The sequence below is a fragment of the Antechinus flavipes genome, chromosome 6 (genome assembly GCF_016432865.1).
Source record: "Antechinus flavipes isolate AdamAnt ecotype Samford, QLD, Australia chromosome 6, AdamAnt_v2, whole genome shotgun sequence".
NCBI classification, from domain to species: domain Eukaryota; kingdom Metazoa; phylum Chordata; class Mammalia; order Dasyuromorphia; family Dasyuridae; genus Antechinus; species Antechinus flavipes.
This window is the reverse complement of record NC_067403.1, coordinates 25972554-25996000: the sequence shown is the minus strand read 5'-3', so window position 1 is coordinate 25996000 and position 23447 is coordinate 25972554. Positions and strand designations below refer to the sequence as shown.

The 23447-nt window shown below is 37.1% G+C and overlaps 1 protein-coding gene across 1 annotated transcript in view; it reads right to left on the bottom strand.

Moving 5' to 3' along the window:
- Positions 1-23447, bottom strand: part of DTHD1 (death domain containing 1) — a 68130-nt gene that overhangs the window by 24072 nt on the left and 20611 nt on the right. The window contains exons 3-6 of the mRNA XM_051964920.1: positions 19519-19849; positions 18595-18774; positions 15722-15966; positions 13819-13983 (exon numbers count right to left, since the gene is read on the bottom strand). Coding sequence (XP_051820880.1) covers positions 13819-13983; positions 15722-15966; positions 18595-18774; positions 19519-19849 — 921 coding nt within the window. The remainder of the gene's footprint in view (positions 1-13818; positions 13984-15721; positions 15967-18594; positions 18775-19518; positions 19850-23447) is intronic.

Genomic DNA, 23447 nt, shown 5'->3' with positions numbered 1-23447 from the left:
TTATACTAGGACTATGCAAGGATGCTCCTTTAGAGAAGATCATAAAACGCTGTGCCACAGTGGGCACAAATGTTTTTTATAGCCAGGCTATGATGTAGACTCCCCAAGACCCTAAAATGGGAAGACAAGGTCCCTTTTGGCAAGGAACTCCCAGGAATACTCGTCAGTGCTTTCAGTGGCATAGAGACAGAGTAAGAAAACAGGGTGGGAGAACAAAACCAAATACCCCATGTCCAAAATGCAACAGAGGCTTCCATTGAGCATCAGAATGTAAACTGATTTAGGGAATTAGCATTTGGGTCCTAGCCCCAGGGCCCAAGACAAGAAAAAACTTGGGGCATGATAGCAGCCAATGCTACATCCAGAGAGTTCCTAGAAGTTCAGTACCCAGACATGACCAATCAACCAGGAAGCCATCTGATGGGAGAAAGGGATTACACAATCAGTCAGCCAGGAAGCAATCTGATGGGAGAAAGGGATTACATTTGGGGAGAATAGAGTTGTATGCAGCTGGGACAATTGAGATACTCCCTGGAAAGGTGAAATCTGTTCCTCTCCAGCCTATGGATCCCTTACCTCCAGGCACAGTAGGCTTGACCATTTCAACTCCTGAGAGTGTGTACAAAACAGTGTCCATCTACACAATGATGTGGGAAACTGGGGAATATGTAGATAATATCCCAATCACTAATACAAGTAGACAATGTGTGACTTATCAACCAGGAGAAATACCAGCATCAGGTTTACTGATACAGACTCCTAATAAGCAACCTGGTGATAGTCACCCACATTCTGACTCCCAGCAACAAAATCCAAGAATATATTGGACAGCAGCTGTGACAGCTGACCGACCTATCCTCACTATCTATATAAATGGCCTACTATTAGAAGGCTTGGTAAACACTGATACAGATCATACAGTCATTAGAGGTGCCAACTGGCCCAGTCACTGGCCAAAGATTAAGGCAGACACCTACATGTCTGGTGGAGGAGGATCAATAGCAGCTGAAGTTAGTGCTACCCCTTTGAGCTGGATATTTGAAGGTGAAACAGGAGTTTTTACTCCTTTTATAGTTGAAAAAATCCCTTTCAATCTGCGGGGAAGAGACATTTTACAACAATTAGGGTTAAAAATGAGTACTTCAGTTTTTTTAGACAGAGCTGTTGTTGAAGGCCTGCCAACATTTTCACCTGTTCCTATCCAATGGAAAACTGATACACCAGTGTGGATAGAACAGTGGCCCTTAGGTAGCGATAAAATTCAGGCTTATTAGATAGAGTACAGGAGCAACTTGACCAAGGACACTTACAACCTTCTCTAAGTCCTTGGAATTCCCCAGTATTTGTTGTAAGAAAGAAATCTGGAAAATGGAGGATGTTGTCCGATGTAAGAAAGGTAAATGAACAGATGGAAACTATGGGAACTCTTTAGCCTGGACTTCCATCTCCTACTCAATTGTCTAGAGAGTGGCCTCTTTGGGTTATAGACATTAAGAATTATTTCTTTTCTATCCCTCTAGATAAGGAGGATATGAAAAGATTTGCCTTTTCAGTGCCCAGCATTAACTTAGTTGAGCCCTATAAAAGATATGAATGGATAGTTTTGCCACAGGAAATGAAAAACAGCCCTACGATGTGTCAAATATATGTTGCTGCTGCTCTTACTCCAATAAGAAAAGCATTTCCAAAAGTTATGTTATTATATTACATGTGCACCTGAGGAACAAATGCTAGAAGCATGTCTACAAAAGACCATGGAAACACTAAGGAACTGCAAATTGCACATAGCTCCAGAAAAAATTCAAAGACATGATCCTTTTTAATATTAAGGATATGAAGTATACCCTGAGGTGCTTGTAGTATAAAAACTTTCCTTAAGAACAGAGAAGCTAAACACCTTAAATGACTTTCAGAAATTGATAGGAGATATCCAATGTATGCGACCAGTGTTAGGCTTGACTACCTATCAATTGCAACCGTTATATGACATTTTAAGGGAAGACAGTGCTTTAAATTCACCACGCCAGCTTACAAAAGAAGCTCAAGAGGCTTTGAGAGAAGTTGAACTGGCTTTATCCAATGTAGTTGAAAGAGTCACTCAAAAACCCTTGGAAATATCAGTTTTTGCTACACAAGAGGCACCCACAGCAGTCCTTCCTCAAGGAGACAGTATGATAGAGTGGGTGAACCTCCCGGCACAACCAGAACAAAGCCTTACTCCTTACCCAGTGCTTATGGCTAGGATTTTATTAAAGGCCATTAAGCGAGCAGTACAATTATCTGGGACAAGACCTGACAAAATATATACCTTTAATACTAATACACAAATTAATGTATGTTGTGAAACCAAACCAGAGTGGCAAATTTTATTGGCCATGGCTCCAAATTTTACACATGGGTCTCCATTAAAGATAACCAGACTATTACATAATTGGCGATGGAGTCTTGAAGAAAAGGTTTCTAAAGTTCCTCTTAAAGGATCAACCATCTTTACATATGTATCCAAACATAATATTTGAGCTGTATACTCTTGTGACTTAACTATAAAGAGAGTAGTCAGAACTCCTTTTCAGTCCACTCAGCGGAATGAATTGTATACAATCATTCTAGCTCTTATTTATTACCCAGGAGACATAAATATAATATCTGATTCAGCCTATTCAGTAGGTGTGGTACAAAGAATTGCCACAGCCCAAATAAAATTTGCAGCCTCTAATATATATCAGTTCTTTAAGGAACTTCAAGAGCAAGTGAGAAAGCATCCAGGTAAGATTAATATCCTGCATGTCCATTCACATAGTGGACTTCCAGGTCCTATTTTTGATGGTAATTCAAAGACAGATAGCTTTCTAACCATGTTAGCCAGTACGCCTTTATTTCAGGAAGTCCAAGAATCTCATTCTAAATATCAGTCTGCTCAAGCTTTATGTTTACAATTTGGGATTACAAAAGAGGAAGCTAGGAGCATAGTAAAAGCCTGTACAGCTTGCTTTCCTTTCCATGCTCCTACACTCCTTCCAGGGAAGAACCCTCATGGTTTAAACCCAATGAAATTTGGCAAATGGATGTGACCCATTATAAATCTTTCGGTCGTCTGTCTTTTATCCATGTTGTGGTAGACACCTTTTCAGGATTCACTTTTGCCATACCAGCAGCAAAAGAGACAGCCCGAGTGGTCACTGAATTCCTCACACAAGCATTTGCCATTATGGGTGTGCCATGAGCAATAAAAACAGACAATGGTCCTGCATACACCTCCAAACATTTTGCACACTTTTGTGCACAGTATAAGATTTTACACACCACTGGCATACCCTTTAATCCTCAAGGACAGGCAATAGTAGAGAGAAGAAACAGAGACATTAAGACGCTCCTCCAAAAACAAAAGAAAGGGGAAGCCACAGGTAACCCTAGAGAATTACTGAATCTAGCCTTTTATACTATTAACTTCTTGATTTTTGACAAAGATGCACTGGCTCCGGCAGACAGGTTTTATAACACACCGGAAGGGCAGTGTCCAGTTCGAGCAGCTCCACTATCTTTAGATAATCGCCAGGTGATGTGGAGAGCCCCAGAAAGTGGTGAATGCAAGGGACCAGAAAGGCTAACTGCTTGGGGGAGAGGGTTTGCTTGTATCTCTACAGGTGGAGAAGGAATCAGATGGGTGCCAACGAGCCGTTTTTGCCTTGTCCATCGCAGAGAGATGGAGCAGACCCTTGAAATGAAGGAGAAGACCCAAGAAACATCGGGGGGTTCCATTACTGACTATGCTCACTATTGAAAGAGCGTGGCAGCAATGACGTTTGACTCATGGACACCAAAAATTGTAGGACTTGAAAACCCTCAGGAATCATTGGATTCTCTGAGACATGATAAGATTGTTATAGGACTTCAAAACCCTCAGGAATCATTGGATTTTCTGAGACATGATAAGACTGTTGTAGGACTTGAAAACTTTCAGAAATCATTGGATTCTCTGAGACATGATAAGATTGTTGTAGGACTTAAAAACCCTCAGGAATCACTGGATTCTCTGAGACATGATAAGATTGTTATAGGACTTCAAAACTCTCAGGAATCATTGGATTCTCTGAGACATGATAAAGACTGTTGTAGGACTTGAAAACCTTCAGGAATCATTGGATTCTCTGAGAAATGATAAGATTGTTGTAGGACTTCAAAACTATTAGGAATCATTGGATTCTCTGAGAAATTATATAACTGTTGCAGGACTTCAAAATCTGCAGGAATCATTGGATTCCCTGGCACGTGAAGCAATGGACAATAGATTGATTTTGGACTATCTCTTAGCTGCTGAAGAAGGCATATGCATGACTGCTGCTTACATACCCTCCTTGTAGGACTTCTGGAAATCTTTTGCAACACCATGTTGATTCACATTGTTTGTTATATCACTACTTGCACTACAATTCATGTTTGTTACACCACATCGAGCCTTCACTGACTGTGGGGAGAGTCATCACTAATAGCCTGTGCATTATTGCTATGTGTTTGTGTAATACCTCCCATGCTGATGGTTTGTGCATATCTGTTTCTAATAAGACCCTTCAGCCCAGAAACCTGCTAGCAACCCCCACTTCCCCTTCCTGAGAAGTCAGGGAGAGCGTGATCATCTCCTTTTTGGGGTTCTCACCTCCCTGAGAAGTCAGGGATGGTGTGACCACCTGTGTTCTAAAACAAAAGAAAGCAGGAGGTGTAAAGGACTGAAACTCTTGAGTTGATGCACTGAGGTCGGACAGCGGAGCACTTATGGCTAATTACCGATTGGACAATACTCAATTAGCATATCCTTGGAAAATGGCCCTTCCCACTATTCTATGTTGGTTTGATCCTTTGGTGTCTACAGAGAATTGTGGGAGGGATTAGGGGATGGAGTAAGACAAGCCAGAGTCACTTCTGGGTGGGAGACAAAGAGGAGAGGTCGTGGAGATCCTGCGTCCACCCAATTCACTTCTCCCTCTAAAAACCAAGACTAAAGACCAAGGACTTTTGCTTATCCTGACTCCGGCTGATTCTAAAGTATCCAGGGGGCTAACATGGTCTTCAGAGGTAAATCATTTGTATTAGAACAAGAAAAGATGGCTCAAAAGTGAGTACTTTACCCTTAAATTACCTTCCACTACTACTAAGATGTCAGAACTATAAGATTGTTCTATCCTGCACACACACACACACACACACACACACACACACACACACACACATACACACACTGCCAAAACTTCCAAGGGGAGGTCGATGCAGCCATCTTGCTGTTTACCAGTCTCTGGGACAATAGTGGAAGGACCAACTTCTTCATTTTTCTGACATAAGCACAAATGTAGGTACAGCTGTTGCTCATATAGCACAAAGTGCAGTGACTGTGGAGTCAGTCAGTCAGCACATCCTGTAGAAAGTTTCCTATAGTTAAGACTCTCTACAAGATACTAAGGCAGCACCCATTATCCTGATGCCTTCCTGCTATTGATTAGCTCCAATTTAGGCTTGGGAACAAAAGCATATGATTGTATATGAATGTCTGCATGTTCTCTCCCTCACTAGACTGTGCCCGGTTTCCTTCCATCTTTTTATTGCCAGTAATTAGTTGGTGCTTAATAAATATATTTTTATATTTTGTAAAAAAATTTATAAAATATTTTATATTAAATTTTATTAAAATGCTAAATATAACATTATTACTGAAAGATTTCAAGAAGTTTATGGTTTCAATAGAGAGACATTATATTTGCATATAAAAGACAAAGGACTGGAGGTTATATGATGCAGTGGGAGAAGAAAGTGGGCCTACTGTATGTCATGCAATTTGCTAAACATTGTAAACATAAATACAAGCAAAAACAAAACAAAACAAAAAATGACCCTTCTCTCAGGGAGCTTACATTCTAATGAGGGAAGACAACAGGAAAGGGACAGGAGAGGAAGAAGATATCTGGCTTGAGAACATAGTAACAAAGTCCTGAAGAATTCAGGAACAAGACCAAGAGAATAGAGGCAGACCACCCTTAGCCCTTCCACAAAATGGGGGCTCCAGGTAGAAATCATTAATGAGAAAAGGAAGAGGAAAGAAATTGTAGAGAGAAAGTCCATGAAGGTTGTAGGATGTTCTCGGAGAAGGAGGCTCCAACTATAGAAGGGGAAGTCTTGAATGAGCCCCAGTAGAGTGGGTATGGTTTGGAAGTACAAAGGAAGTCCAAAATAGGGCTGGGAGAAAAAAGCTGAGCACACTTAGGAAGCACTGAGTTCAAGTCTCATCTCAGAACATATGCTATCTGATCCTGGAAAAGATACTTAGCATCTTAGTGACTCCAGTAATCTCTAAGACTAAATTATAGAGAAAGTTCCTAATTGAGAACTTCTATATCAATGAAATCACAGTCCTAATCTACCCCTCAAAAAAAAAAAAAAAAAGAAAATGTCATTGTTTCAGACAGTATGAAGCATAAAAATTAAGAAAAAAGATAAAAGAGTGAGTTTTAGGTTGGTCAGAAAAGGCTTCATGAAGGAAGTGGGGGTTAGAACTCAGGGGGGAGGGTCAATTATATAAGAAAAGGACAATGGCAAATAGGACAACTGAAAAATAGGAAATAGGAGATTGTGTTTGGGGAAGCAAAGAACACATTCATGCATTTATATTTATCAATTCATTCAAAGTTTATTTCATTGAAAGCCTAATACACTATAGTCCAATGTTAAGATTTTTATGGATATAAAAGATGTAAAGTTATATGAATAGGCAATGGGGAACCATTGGAAGTTTTGGGAGGGGGTTATGATATGTGTAAGTACAATCAGAAAATTAATTTAACAATAAACTAATGAAAATAGATAAACTTGAGATATTACAGAAGAATGTATAATTTAATATGGTATGGTTGAATGAAGTAGAAGTTTTATTAAAAAAAAAAAAAGACTTCCAGGTTTTGAACCATACAAAAGGGTTACATTTCCATTTGAGACAGTAAAATATCAGAACTGCCCCTACAAAATGAATCATGTGGATGACTGAAATATTCCTTTTGCTAGTCTGTATATAGACTGTGACAACAAAGACTCTTCTAGTCTCCTTGGTGACAGAACGATGGTATCATTTTCAGAAATAGGGAAGTCAGGAAAGGGTGCCAGTATGGGGGGAAGATGATGAGTTCATTTTTAGACATGTTGATAATGAGGTGATTGCAGGATATCGAAGTGAAAATGTTCAGTAGGCAGCTGAAAAAGTGGAATTGAAGCTCAGAAGAGAAGCCTAGAGATTTTTTTTTAATGGGGCCCTCTTCTACATAGAGGAAATAGCTTAAATTATAAAAGCAGATGAGTTCTTTGAAAGGTGAAATGTAAAGAGAGAAAAGTCAGCTAAGGACAAAGCTTTGGAAGATGCCTGAATTTAGAAGGTAGAAGATGCAAGAGGACTTGGTAAAAATCAAGTTAAACATGGAAAAGGAGGTAGATAATCACAAATAGTGCCACAAGCAAGTTAGGATAAACTTTCAAGAAGGAAAATTTACCAATACTATCAGTTATTGAATAGGAATCAAGGAAGAACAGAACTAAGAAAAGATCACCTCCATTGATATGTTGCAGGTCACTGACAGTCTGAGAAAGAGGTGTTAGTAAATGAGAATAGAAGAAGATTATTGCAGAGCTAGCCGTCTGTTAAGGAACAAGCCTAAAAAATGTTTGTGGCAGCCCTTTCAGTAGTGTCAAGGAACTGGAAACTGAGTGGATGGATGCCCATCAGTTGGAGAGTGGCTGAATAAGTTATGGTATATGAATGTTATGGAATATTATTGTTCTGTAAGAAACAATCAGAATGATTTTAGAAAGGGCTGGAGAGACTGACATGAACTGATGTTGAGTGAAGTGAGCAGAACCAGGAGATCATTATACAGAGCAACAACAAGCTTATGAGATGATCAATTCTGATGGACGTGGCTCTTTCCAATAATGAGATGATCCAGTCTATTCCAATGGTTTTGTGATGGAAAGAGCCATCTGCATCCAGAGAGAGGACTATGGGGACTGAGTATGGGTCACAACAAAGTATTTTCACCTTTTTTGTTGTTATTTGCTTGCATTTTGTTTTCTTTCTCACTTTTTTCCTTTTTGATCTGATTTTTCTTATGCAGCATGGTCATTGTGGAAATATGAGTAGAAGAATTGCACATATTTAACATATATTGGATTACTTGTTATCTAGGAGAGGGGGGAGGAGGAAGGGAAGAAGAAAAACTTGGAACACACAGTTTTGCAAGAATGACTCTTGAAAATTATCTTTGCATATATTTTCCGAAATTAAAAGCTATTATTAAAAAATAAAGCATAAATAAATAGGGAGTAGGAAATGAAAGCAGCTGGTGGAGAAAATTTGCTTGAGAATATTGACTAAAATGAAAGAGAAAGGAAATAGTAGGAGATGGATGTTAGCAGCAGCCCTTTCTTGTTGCCTTTTCAAAATAAAGGAGAGCTGTATATGTGAAAATAGTTGCTCCAGATCAAAGCCAAAAATATCTATTTTTTAAACTTTCCATAGTATTTAAATTTTCCACATACATGTAAAGATAGTTTTCAACACTCATTTTTGGGAGAATTCATGTTTTAAATTTTTCTCTCTTCTTCCCTTATCTCCTCCTATCCCAAAATAGCAAGTAATCTGATATAGATTAAATATGTGCAATTCTTTTAAACATATTTCCATATTTGTGATATTGTACAAGAAAAATCAGACCAAACAGGAAAAACCATGAGAAAGAAAAAAACAAGCAAATAAAAAAAGTGAAAATATGATGTTTTGATCTGTATTCAGTCTCCGTAGTTTTCTTTCTAGATGCAGATAGATGTTTTTCTATCCCAAGTTAATTAAAAAAAATTTACTAAACAACCATTAAACTCAAGGTATTATGCCAGATACTGAGGATACAAAGATAGGAATCATATCAATAGTTATGATTATTATTATGGTGGTGGTAGTAATTGTTATAGTTCCTGCTCTCAAGGATCTTCCAGTTGAATGGGGAGGGGGAAACAAATGTGCAATAGACTATAAAATAAGCAAGTGAAGCAAAGACAAAAGGTAAAGGCAAAGGAAAATTTAAAATAAAAACTAGAGAAAGGAAAAGTCACTTTGACCTGGTTTGAAGATGAACAAAAAGAAAATTTTGAGATTAATAATCTCAATATTGATAAGTATGGCAGAGGTAAAAGTATGGCAGAGAATCAGCTTCATTTTGGAGGAAAATATAAGCAAAAGCACAGAGACAAAGGGAACAGAAAAAGAAGAGAGAATTAGAGGCCCAATTTGGCAATGAATTATGGTCAATGGAGCTTGATCCTTAGAAAAAGTACAGGATGCTCTGCCTGCTGCCAGTGTATGTAGAGGAAGCCGGCAAGATGACTAGAAATGAAATGGGAATTCATCTCTAATTCTAAGGAATGGGAATTCAGAGAATACCCAGCTCTTCTCTTTCTAGTCCCCTCAGAATGCAAAGCACAGAAGCTTTTTTGACTGCTTGCTGAGCCAACATGAAGAAGGCTTATAGAAAGCCCTACCTTATCAAAGTAGTTTCTATTTCCTGCTGGATGTGCTAGAGTGAGGAACCACCCGCACTACTCATCCAGGTGAGGGCCATCTCCCTCTCGCTGATCCAAATCTGACCTGGACCCAGATGGCTCTGGGGGAAAAGTAACTGGTAACTTGCATACTACGGCATCACCTCCCTGGGTCCCCTGAGAGGGGAGGAGAAACAGCAACTCGCCATCATGTGACCCAGGAGCAAATGACCCCACTAGTGCCTGGGTCTACTTATTTCTGCTTTTAGGTGGAGAGTTGTCGACGGCTTTTCTGATCTCAGTGTTCACAAGATCATAGCCATCTTTTCATGTGGGCAGAAAACAGGAAAAGCACTTTATACATGCTCTGATGACAGCATTCAACCATCTGGGTCCTTGTAAAATATATATATATATATATACATATATATATATATATACATATATATATATATATATATGTAAAATAATGTAGTATGATACAAGGCTAAAGAAGTAGGATAAGACCAGGTTATGGTGTATCTTGAATGATGGAAATATATGCAAAGGGGTAGTTACTGAAGATTAGATAGATAGATAGATAGATAGATATAGTATATCTATAGTAGAGAGTTAGTAGAATCACTTGGGTAGAGGTGTAGAAAATATGCTGAAGAAGAGATAGATTAAAAGCAGAAAGACCAGTTAACAGAGCATTACCATAATCTGTATCAAACTATTGCAAGAGGAAAAAGAAAGGAGAGGATATGGAAGTCAAATTTTTTTTAAATGAATATTAAAAATTGTTTTACATGTAATTGGAAAAAACCAAAATAATCATTGTTTAAAAAAAATCATCTGCAAGAAAAATATAAGAACAATATAATAATGAAAAGCAAAGAGGAAGTGAGCATGAGAGGATGTTAATAAAACAGTCCAAGTGAGAGAATGAAGAGGAGGAAAAAGATAAGTAAAAGTGATTCAGTGGTTGCATGTGAATCTAGGTGTGAGTATGGGATATTGGAAGTAGAAACATGTCAATACTAAAGCAAAGAAATTGATAAGGCTTTAGGGAAAGTGGGGTATAGGTAGATTTGAGAGCGACAGTGAAGATGATGAATTCAGCTTGGGACATGTTGAATTGGAGGTGTCATAAAACATTCAAGTGAAGATATTTAGAAGTCATTGGGAAATATAGAATGGGGGAGTTCTAGAGAGCACTTCAGAAATGGAGCATGAGATTTGGAAATCATCTAGTCACATATAAGACAAGTAAGAGGAGAAAAACAGAAAAATATCTTGGAAACCAAGGGAGAAAAATGTTCAGGAGCAACATGTGGTTAATAGTACTGAATGTGATATTTAGAACTTGTCCATTGGATTGAATGATTAAGAAATCACTTTTGACTTTTGAGAGACCAGTTTTAGTAAAAAAAAAAAAAAAAAAAAAAACTATCTCAAATTCAAAATGTACAAAACAAAACTGTTTTCAATCACACTTTTCAACCACATCACAATCTTGCCCTCCCTTCTTCCAAAAATAGCTATAGTTGATGAAACTACCATCATCTGATTTCACAACCTCAGAGGAGCCCTTATTCCACTCTCTCAGCTAATCATTTATCAGATCTCATTGATTCTATCTCCACAATACCTCATGCATCAATTCTCATCTCTGAACTACCACTCTATTTCAGTCCCTTATCAGTTTTATTTAAATTATTACAATTAGTCTCTCTGCTTTAAATGTTTATATCCCTTCCCCTTTCCAATTCACCCCTTATACTTCTAAAAGAAAAATTCTGTTTTAATCATTTCTGTGCTCAAAAAATCTTCATTGTCTCCTGACTACATTTAAGATATAATGCAAAAACCCTCATTCTGACCTATAAAGCCCTTTATAATATAATTCAGAAACCTTTAGAGTTTCTATATGTTTCTCCCTTCCCCACACTTGTTCCAAACTGGCCTCTCTTCCTACAATTGGAATCCCATCTCCCATCTTTGTGTTTTAGCCTGGAATAGCTTCTATTATTATTTATTTCTCTTAGAATACATAATTTCTTTCAAAGCTTAATCTCTAGGGCTGCTTCCTATGGAAAGCCTTCCTTATCCCCCTTGTTAGTCCTCTTTATATTTCCTTATTTGTTTACACATTGTAGCATCCATCAGGATGTGAGCTCCCTTTAGACCAAGGACAATTTTATTTTATTTTTTTGTCTTTATTCCTCCAGTTTCTAGCACAGCACTTTATACATAACATGTATGTGACAGATGTTTGTTGAGTCGAGTTATTGTTTAAATGCTAGATTATGGATTGGAAGCACAAACTTGAGGAGTAAAGGAATGGTGAAGAAATGGAAATAGTGTAGCAGACCACACTTTCTAGAACGGAAGTTCTTAACCACTTTGTGTACCATGAACCCCTTTTGAAACACTTAGCTTAAAGATATGAATGCTTTCTCAGAATAATGACTTTAAAAGCAAAAAATCAAATACGTAGAATTTTTTTAAAAATTACATCGAAATATCATTATCAAAATATTTTTAAAACAATTTTATGGAGTCCAGATAAAGAAACTTGATCAGGGAGTCTGCAGTGAAGGAGAACAGAGGGCATGGATGGACAATGGATGGAATCATTTTACTTTGTGCATAAACACTGGCCTAGTGGGTAATATGGAAATCATCACAAATAAGAGATAACACATATTTAATTGAAATAGCTAACATCTATATAACCTATATCTGATTGCTTATCATCTAAGGGAGGAGGAAAGGCGGTATAACGTTTCCAATTCACAACTTTTTTAAAAAAATGTTTAAAAATTGTTTTAACATGTAAATGGGGAAAATAATATGCACATCTACATATGTATGTATGTGTGTTTTATATATATATACATATATATATACCTAAAAATAAAATCACACAAAGAAAAAATATAATTTTAATATTTTAAAGTTGCCCAATGAAAAAGCAAATTTTATATACATAGATCCAAAGTAGCATATTCTCTGCCCTATAATGTAGAGTGAATTTAAAGTTTAAATACAAAAAATATATGAACATTTGAATCTTTACTAGTTACTAAACTCTACCTCAGTCCACATAGTTCCTTTTGGTTATGGGAAAAAAAACAGTAGGGACAGTTAGGTGGCACAATGGATAGAGCACCAGCCTGGAAGTCATAAGGACCTGAGTTCCAATGTGCTCAGACACTTAACACTTCCTGGCTGTGTGACCCTGAGCTAGTCACTTAACCCCAATTGTCTCAGAAAAAAACAAACAAAAAAAGCCACAGCAGGAACTTGAGCCAAATGTCATGTAGTAATGAGAAGCTTGATGGCCTAATGCAGAAAAACTAATGGCCCACCTCTGAAATATGCTCATTGTATATCCTTGACAAATTATTTAACTTATATGTTCTTTGGGAACTCTCTCAAGTTAAAAGTTGAAGAAAAGGTGCTGTCCTACATTGGTCAAAGGGAGTTTCCTCTCTAGAGAACTTTTTGTACCAGTGAAACCCTAGCCAGTCTCTCTTTGCCTACTATATAATTATCTAACAACTATCAACGATGTTCGCTTATGTTAATCATACATTTTGGACAACGTTCTACCTACTTTTTGGAAACACGCTGCTTAAATCAACAAATATTTTTAAAGTTCCACTATTTGCCCATCGATTGCATCTAACAATTACACATGTACATCTATGCAGATAGGTCTATCTGCATTCAAATATATTCTTTATCATATGGCTTACATCTCTTTATACTCTTCTAACATCTTCATCGACTCTTAAGACATCTAAAAAACATTTTTATCATTAGATCAGCTGCCGTGTATTGAAATGAGAAAAGAAAATGAAATCACTCCTGAAGAAACCAAATCTAATCTACATAAACATAGTCATTTGATGAACATAAAATAAACAGCCTTCTCATAATCTTTATGGAACTTTCAGGAACAAAGATATCATCATAGAACCATTCTGAAGTTATCCAGAGTTTTAGAACTGTCAAGATCCGATCAGATTAGTTTGGGGGCACATCTTTTGTGAAACTACTATGAAGGGAAGTAATACCTTATGCTACCTACACATAAATTTGCTACCCCTGGTTTGCATTTTCATTGCAGCCTAAATGACTCCTCTGTAGTTCTACTTCTTGAATTATGATACTCTTCTCAGATTTCTGCATCTGTAAACATAAATTATGGGCCATCAAGAGTTAAGACATTGAAAACCTCGCGCTCATTTACCGAGGCTTTACCTGTCTAAATGTTCGTGCAGTTCAAATGATACAATTCCACTCTGCACATTTCTCACCACAACATCATCAAGGACAAACCAGCTTCCCTCTCTGCTTCTGAAACCCAGCAGTTTCAAGGACTCACTGACATTGTCCCCAGGTTTTCTTATAGAAGCACTCTTGGCCCTACATAAAGGGAACACACGAGAAATTAGTGACGTGGCTATAGATTGTCACACTTATTGTAGACATTTTCTTTAAAGATGTCACAGGAACATTAAATAATCTTCCATGAATAGTTAAAAATAACCAGAAATAAAACCCCTAGTTCCTTTAGCCCAATTCTCATTTCCCTCAGGAGTAATTTCATAGGAAGAGGAGGCAGGGACTAGACTTTGAATTCACTGATTTGGGTAATTTCTAGTTAAGGAAATTCTACATATAACCAATATAACTTAGCACCTCCTCTTAAACGTATAGTGGATGAGACAAGACATCATCCTGTAGTGTCATGGGTCCTTTTTGAAAGTAAAGAACAAAAAATAACAAGAATGATGTTGGAACAGAGATTCTTAACTTGGCATCCATCCATACCTGGGGGCCATGGATAGATTTCAGGGAGTCTGTGTAATTTGAAGGAAAAAATATATTCTACTCCACGGCCTTGAATGAATTTCCTCTCACAAACTGTCCTTTTTCTTCTAAGTCACATCATGGCATAATATTAAATATTCAAGCACACTATTTTATACTGTTAGTTATACTGGTTATTCTGATATTTAACTCATAATTTTTCTTATACCTGATACAGAAAATATATAATATATTAGAAATTAAGTGATGCAATGTAGGAATTGGAGTCAGAAAGTTGGGGCCCTAGCAAGTCTGATCCTAACCCTAAAAATACAGTTGAACACATTAGTTCAATGTTGATGATTAGTTCATAAATTTTGAGCTAGAAGGGACTTTATAAGCAGACTAATCTCACCCTTTCACTTTACAGATTATACTATATTTCCTTCCTATCTGGGTAGCAGCTGTATTCCTTATTTTCAGTTTCTTTACCTATGCTAATATGAAGTTGGTTTGGGATTAAAAAGAAATGGAGCAGGGTAGGAGGAGTTTAAATATAAATATATAGCTTGAAATCTAAATTTTATACCAAGAAGTTTAGGTCACAATCACCCTAAACATCAGATCAATCTTGTTCATTATATATTGTCATTAAATCTAACTTAGTTCTTTGTGATTAACTAGGCTGCAATCATTTTAAACACAAGGGCTATCTTTCTAAATTTTTTTACATTTCCCATAGTATCTAATCCAGTGATCAGAACATAGGAGGAAATCCTGATACCATGTGCTCATATCACTATATTTAGAAAAATTTTTTTTGCATTTTATTAATAGAAGTTTATCAGAATAATCCAATGGAAAATTTCCTAAAAGAGTACTTATGTCAGGGCAGCTAGGTGCAGTGATTAGAGCACCAGCCCTGAAGTCAGGAGGACCTGAGTTCAGATCTGCCTCAGACACTTAATACTTTCTAGCTCCGTGATCCTGGGCAAGTCACTTAACCCCAATTGCCTCAGGGAGAAAAAAGTACTTATGTCGATTATTTAAGTTCCTTTGTCATGAATTCATCATCATCTTTTTCTTTCTTTCTTTTTTTTTTTTAATGCAGACCTATTATTGCATTATAAGTGTGGGGAACTTCTGATTTGGAGAGTCTGTATACTAGAGACTTCTAATTTCTAGCTTAGAAAATTGATGGGACCAACTTCATGGTCATGTGGCATTCCCAATTAGCGTCAGAAATAACATTTGAACTTGGAATTCTCAGATTCAGTATTGATCTTCTTCACTATACCAGGCTATGTCTCTCAAAATTTTTTGAAATGTCAAATTAACCAGTCTTACTCACCGGACGGGGTAGGAAGTTGGAAACTTTCTGGAAGTAGCACTAGCTGTCCTTTTGTGGTCTGTCTTAGCACCGTGAGTTTTTCTTTCTGTATTTGGAGAACAGGGTAATACGACAGTGACAGATTTATGGAAAGGATGTGTCGCTGGGTGTTGGAGATGAATTAAAGGACTGGTTGAAACTACTGAATTATAAAGATCTTGTTTCATTTTTAATGTTGACACTAGCGAAGGATCAATTGGTTGGACCTAAACAAATTAGGAGAAAAAAGTCATTAATTCTCATTGATTAACTTTTGTTAGAAGCAAAAGACATTTTTTCCCTGAGCTATTTATTTTAGTGTATTACTGAATATAGTTGTAGTATCTTGTTTTGTCTAATAAATAAAAGCTTTTATGGCAATAACAGCTCCCATAACATCTCCTTCCTCTAAATTATCTTCAGTCCAGGCATTTCCACCATGAAGCCACATGCTTCATATAGGTACTCTCCCTCTTTCCACTTCTTGCTCTGAGAACTGTAACTAAATCAATGCTACTATTTTCTCTTGAAAAAATGTCAAGACTGACCGCCTTATTGTTCCTCTTACAATCTCTGTAGTTTCCCACTTACCATTCTCTGGCCATGACACTCCTACATTGCTATTCTATTTTTATAACACAGGGCAAATTTAAAATCTAGTTTCTCTGATAGAAAAATTTAAAAATTACTATTGTCCAGTGAGGAGGTATTCATGGGTGCTGTCAAATTTTCACTGTCTTTCCATCCGTTAATCTACAGAAAAGTAAATTAAAGAACAGATTTCCAGATTTCTCTGTGCATGACTGCATAGGGACAGCTATGCTATATTCCAAAGGCGGGAGCAATTAAGAGGGAGTGGCTAGTTTCTTCATCACCTTCAAAATCCCTCCACAAACACAATTGTGTTTGATTGATACTTGTTACAATCATTATATATGAAACTGCCAATGGAATCTCTAATTTTGGAGATTTCCTTCTTAAGTAAACACTTGTGTTTATGTATTTTCTGTTTGCAAGTTAAAAGTTAATATTTTCTATGTAACTTTTCCAAGAAGCCTTACTGTGTGAGCTCCCTAATTCCAGCCCCAACCTCAACTAAAAGATTATGGCAACTTTTTCCGAGATCATTCTCAGGCACTGGGGAGCCACCCCCTCCAACCCTATTATCAAAAAAGTAAAAACCATGCACAGAAATCTACAGGGGGATGCTAACAGCGAAATGCTACATTTTCTGTATATAATACCTATTTTTAAAGACAAATATTGCATGATTTAGTACCACATAAATACAAAAGGTTGAGATTAGGAAGGCATTTCATATTCATCTAACACTTTAGTTATGAATATTACTATATTGTTATGATATGTACATCATACCAAGCTTTCAGATCCTCCCATTTTACTAAATAATTGCCCCCACTTTGCTTTCCAAGCAAAAAGAATAAAAAACATTTCTCTTTCTTAACAAAAGAGCTAAAACAGAAAGATTTGTGTACTTTTAATTGAAAGAGCTTGGTGGAAGCTCCCATTTTTTCCTTGAAGAAAATATAAATCCAAAGATTTCAGGTTATTAGGATCTAAAGGCAGTGAAGGTCCAGCAGAGCAGTGTCTAGAGGAGAGTGCCCGTACATCTCCGCACTGACCAACAAATCCCAGCAGAGACAGACTAGAGTGACCCATTGTCCATTCCTGCATTGTTGAGCCAAGAATTGTACTGGCTGGAATAACAGTGATCTAACTAGGAGCGGTTCTGCAATTCCAGATGTGGGAACTGCTTCTCAAATTGTTTGCCATGTTCTTGGCGATATGGATCTGTTCCCTCCTGCATGTTCCTTCTATCCATTCTTCCTATTGACAGGCATCCTCCTGGAAGAGCAAATCTTCATTTTCATGGGAAAGGTGTGATTGCTATATTTCTTATCATGCCATTTAATTAAATACCTTTTCTTCTAACATAAACAAGTCTTTTGGCAAATCCTCTGGTTCAAGCCTTTATCATTTCATGCCTGAAATCTGGGTAACAGGCTTTTAACTGATCTTTCTGCCTTCAATACTTTCCTTCTCTGATCCCTCTATGACATGGCTTCCAAAATGAGAATCCCTAAAACTCGAGTGTCACCTTTCTTGCTCAAGAAGCTTCAATGTCTACCTTTTTCTTCAAGATAAAATACAAACTCCTGGTTGCCATTTACAGCAAGTCACATGCAACGGTGGAAAGAAAGCAGAGGATGTGAGCCAAAGGAGCTAGGTTCAGATCCCAGAGCTGTGATTTCCACCTGTGTGACCTCATGCAAAACATTTAACCTCAGCACACCTGAGTTTCTTTTTCTTTAAAATAAGGAGGTTGGACTGGGTAACTCAAAGACTCCTCAACGCTCCAAATTTATGATTGTATAGATGTTCCCAGTATGACTCTAGACTATCTTTTTGGTATGATTTTGTTTAATCCCCTCACGTGCCCAATGTTTCAGTTAAACTTTTATTTTTACTGTTACCCATATATGACATTCTATCTCTCATCTTTATGCAAAGACCATCTTCCATGCTCTATGATGCTTCCCCTCCTCTGCTTTTCAGAACCCTAATTCCCTTTAAGGGTTACCTCCTACAGAAGCCATATCCTATTAATTATTATTGCTCTCCCTGCTCCCAAAATTACTTTGTATTTCATTTACATGTGCTCTGTGTTTCTGTGTCTGTGCACACATCTCCTGTCACTCCCCAAGTAAAATCTTAAAATAAACAATATTTCATCATGTCTAAATATCACCGAGAGCTGAACAGAGAGCAGGCACTTAATCAATGCTGGGTTTAGTGCATCGGATTGGTTCGCAACCGCTATGATGAATCCTTACCTTTAATTGTACAAGGACTGAAGAGCTGAAAACTCCTAAGGGGTAATTGAAGGAGATTCTGGGGTCCATGCTCAGCTTTAGGGAAAGTCCTTTCTTTGGAACCATGAAAGATTCTTTCTTCAGGCATGATACCACAGAAAAGATGCCAAGCTTATAAACCTTTACTTCAGCCCAGGTTCCCTGAATGAATTATAGCACAGAAAACAAATAGGAAGCATTGGAGCATGGGAAAGAAAGCCCTACATTTCAGCAATTCTGTAACACATCTGGAGCTCCACATATGTCTGTGCTCTTCATTGCTTTTCAGGGAACACAAAAGTGGTGGAAAGAAAACCTCTTAGAAAGATAATTAGCTGCACAAATAAATGAAAATTCTGTCTGGATAAGTCTCTCAGGATGTTGAAGTTTAAAGAAGCATAAAGGTCAATAGACTCCAAATTAACTTACTGGCCATTTGTATTAGATGGGAGATCTATATTGCTCCAGGCACACTTTGTGATTTCCACTTATACCTAGGACACACCTAAGAAATGAGATGGTTGGAATAAATGGCCCTGGAGTTCCATTCCATTAAAATCTAATTCTTATTACCACTATAAAAGGTACTGTGGTTCTTATGTTTAGTTGGTGAGAATACAGTACTAATTAAGCCTTGGTAATTTTATCTTTGTTTTTCTCTCTCTGTTAAATAGTTAGCTGTGTTCTTTTCAGTGACCCCAAACTGCACCCTCAGTTCTGGGAAAGGATCTTATAAATGTGTATCCTTGGACATTAAGGGGAATCACAAGGAAAGATCTCCTGCCCAACACAGATAATCAGGAGTATCGTGTTCATATTTCAAGAAGAGCACTTTCTGGCAGTCTGAATAATATTAAGAAACTTGACAAAAATAGGAGAAGAATCCTTCGCTGAGCATTTACCAACCTTATGACTTCCTCGGCTTCCTTCTAATGAACTCGGGGTGATGTAACTTGATTGCAGGTCTCGATCAGACACTTTCACCATGATGTCTCTATAATTTCCCCGGTAGCGGGCACTAAATGGGATTGCGATGCTGATTGGAAATGGTATTCTCTTCTCCTGGTCTGAATACTCAACAGTGATGACATTGCTGACCAGTTCTTCAGAATCATCAACCACCAGAGAACTAAGACTATTTGTTATCTGGCAGGTCAGGTTTTGTAGAATAGATGATGGTGCAGTCACAGAACAAGCTACTTTGGGGCTGGTCTCATCAGCTGGAGTAACAAGATATCTACAGGAAAAACAAAATTTGTCCCTCATATAACATGACTTACATATACATTTATATAATTTCTTTGATAAACAATGATACAATTTTTAAGAAAGTACAACTGAAATGTGAAGACTGAGACAGAATTCAGATTTAGGAGGGCTTAGAGATCATCCAGTCCAGTGCCTACAATGGTTTTGGTATCCAGTGTCTGTTTAGACATTTTCAGCAATGGAGAACTCATTGTCTCATGGAATTTTTGGAAACCTCTAATTGTTTGAAAAAGCCTAATCTTTGATTTTCATCCCTTTGGCTAAGCAGAAAATTAATCCCTATTACAACATTCCCACCAAACTTGCCCCTCACTCCTACTTTTATGGATAAAACCACCATAGTTCTTGCCCTATAGTTTGTCACCTCAAGGACAAGTTGGACTTCATCCTCTCTTTCCCATATCTAATCAACTATCAAGTCCTGGAGAGTCTATCTCTACTTCTTGCTCATACTAGTTTTTTTTTTTTTTTTTTTTAATCTGGTCTCCCTACCTCTACCCACTTCTCCTTGCCAATCTAGCTTTCAACCAACTACCCAAATAATCATTCTAATGTGAGTCTGACGGTGTGAGCTTTCTATCCAAAACTTTCCTAGGATTTCCTTTGCTTATTGAATAAAACACAAAGTCCTCACCTGACATGTAAGACCCTCCAAAATATGGCTCAGTCATCATATATCTTCATGTATTTTATATTATAGCCAAACTGAATCATTGCAATCTTGTATTCATTCCCACCATTACTCCATTTTAAAGAAGGGTCTAGGGGCAGCTAGATGGCACAGTAGATAGAGCACTGGCCACAAAGTTAAGAGGACCTGAGTTCAAATCTAGCCTCAAACACAACACTCACTATCTGGACAGTCACATAACCCCAATTGCCTAGCTTAAAAAAAAAAAAAAAAAAAGAAGAAGAGTCCAAATTCCTAAAAAGGTATTTACTTTTATCATCTCCTCAGTCTTTCTTTTCATCTAAGGCCTTCATTTTCCATGAAGTCTCCCTCATCCTCTAATTATAAATAATCCTCCTCACCTCCTGTTTTCCAAATCTCTCATACCACTCTTTGTATCTCTCCTATACATGTCTTACTTTATAATTGTATTATATTTACTCCTGTATTTTTCTTCTTTCCTCCCCCAACCATTATGTACTTGAAGACAGGGTCATTAAATTAGAGAACAAATGAATTGTAGAGACCTCATCTTACAGATCAAGAAAGTGAGGCAGGATAGGTCATACTATGTCACACTGCATTTCTGAATCTCATTTCATTTTTTTTTAATCTCTAAGACCCAGAGGAAGCTTTGAAATGATGATGATTCAATGCTTTCTGAATTGAATCCTTTTAATATTTGAAGATAGCTATCATTTTTTCTATAATTATTTTCTTCTTAAAGCTAAATATCTCCAATTCCTCCAAATAACCATAAATTTTGATTCCCATTATCAAGATAAAAGAATTATAATTCAATTTTAGAATTGGGAAGAACATTAGGGGTCATATAGTTTATTTTTCTTATTTTCATGATGAGAAAACTGGTACCCAGAGAGGTTCAAGGTCATTCAATAAATCAAAAAAGAAGGTGGTCATATGGAAAGTGGATAGATAATCTGAGTACTGTACTAGTACCTGCAAAATGACACAAATACATTGAGTACATCTTCTGTGAATATTTATGGGTGTACATGCGCAAAGATATGTATGGCTTACAATCACAGTTGCTGGATTTCCATGCTTTGTGATTCTGATGGTCCTGAGGATGTTCCACAAGACTGAAAAATAGTTTAAATTAGAAAGTCTATCATGAGCTAGCTTTGTGTCACTTTGGGAATGATTCTCATATTTCTGAAATGTGCTCTGGGAAACCATATGAAGATTAGCTTCTTCCAGGAAGCCTCCCAAGGTTGACAAATTTAGCAGAAAAGGGAGGCGTTGATCATGGCATAAAGCCCAATTGCCCCAACTCCACCCTTTAAAATATCATTCTCAGTAACTGAACTAGTCTATAATAGACCTTCTGATTTTTGGCCATGGGAATTACCTAGAAATTATGGAAGAAAATAGGTTTTTTAAAGTGAGAAGCTCTTACACCCTGAAGAGTCTTTGTTTGCTAAACATTTTAGATTATGAAGAGTGATGGCTTCTTAGCCTGAGGTAGCATGATGAGCCATGACCTAAATTTACAAATCTGAATGGGTTTGACTGGATGACTAGTGACCAGGAAACCACTAAAGGAGGAACACCTTCAGTGGGTGTTAGAGGGTGTGGTGCTGTTTTGGCCTCTCTGAGTTACTTTGAGCTATGCTACTATAGCAAGTACTTTGTTTCAGTTGAAATAAAACAATCATATGATTAAAAAAATACTTCAGGCTTCAAATCTTATCTGTCACACTTATTACTTTTATGATTATGGGCAGTTCACTTTATTTTGATGGATCTAATTTCCTAATCTGTTAAATAAGAGTAGGATTCGATGGCCAATAAGATCCCTTGACCTTCTACATCTATTATCCTACCATGCTACAATATTTTGACAATATTCTGATAGTCTTGAAGTGCAGAATGAGGTATGTCTTTTTAGATAGATTTAATTGCTTGACTATTTATTATAGGTTTTGTTTTTGTTTATAATTCCTAAGTTTATAATAAGGAAAGGGGAGATAAGAGAGATAAATGAAAGAAAGAGACAGAGAGGAAGGAAGGCAGGAAGGCAAGAAGGCAGGAAGGCAGGCAGGAAGGAAGGAAGGCAGGCAGGCAGGCAGGAAGGAAGGAAGGAAGGAAGGAAGGAAGGAAGGAAGGAAGGAAGGAAGGAAGGAAGGAAGGAAGGAAAGAAGGAAGGAAGGAAGAAAGGAAAAAAGGAAGGAAGAGAGAGAAAGAAAGGGAAGGAAGAAAGAAGAAAAGAAAAAGAAAGAAAGACAAAAGGAGGATGAGAGGGGAAAGAAAGGAAGAAAAAGAAAGTAAAGAAAGGAGGAAGGCAGGAAGGAGAAAAGAAGGAAGGAAGAGAGAGAAAGAGAAAGAAAAGAAAGAAAAGAAAGAAAAAGAAAGAAAGGAAGAAAGAAAAGAGAAAGAAAAGAAAAAGAAAGGTGAGATGGGAGAGAAAGGAAGAAAAATAAGAAAGAAAGTAAAGAAGGAAGAAGGGAAAAGAAGGAAGGAAGGAAGAAAGAAGGAAGGGAAGAAAGAAGAAAGGAAGGGAGGGAGAAAAGAAACATGGAGGAAAGGAAGGTGGAAAGAAAGAAGAGAGGGGGGAAGAAAAGTCATTCATTGATGCATGCTTTTAGTGTATAAAAGAGAACAGAAAAAAGTTCTAAAGGAGATGTAGACAAGCAAGGCAATTTTAAAACTAATATGGTGACTTTATTTACTTTCAAAAAACTAAGCTGTACTTAATAAAATTGTAAGGTTTCACAAGCAATTTTCTGTTTTTCTTCATGGAAATGCTCATATTTTTTGGTGTTTATCAAACTCAGAATACCAAACAGAATTAGTTTAAAAAATACTCAATGTATTAAGAATAATTGGGGTATCTGGTGACTCTTTCAAACCACTAAGGTATCATTTGTTTTAA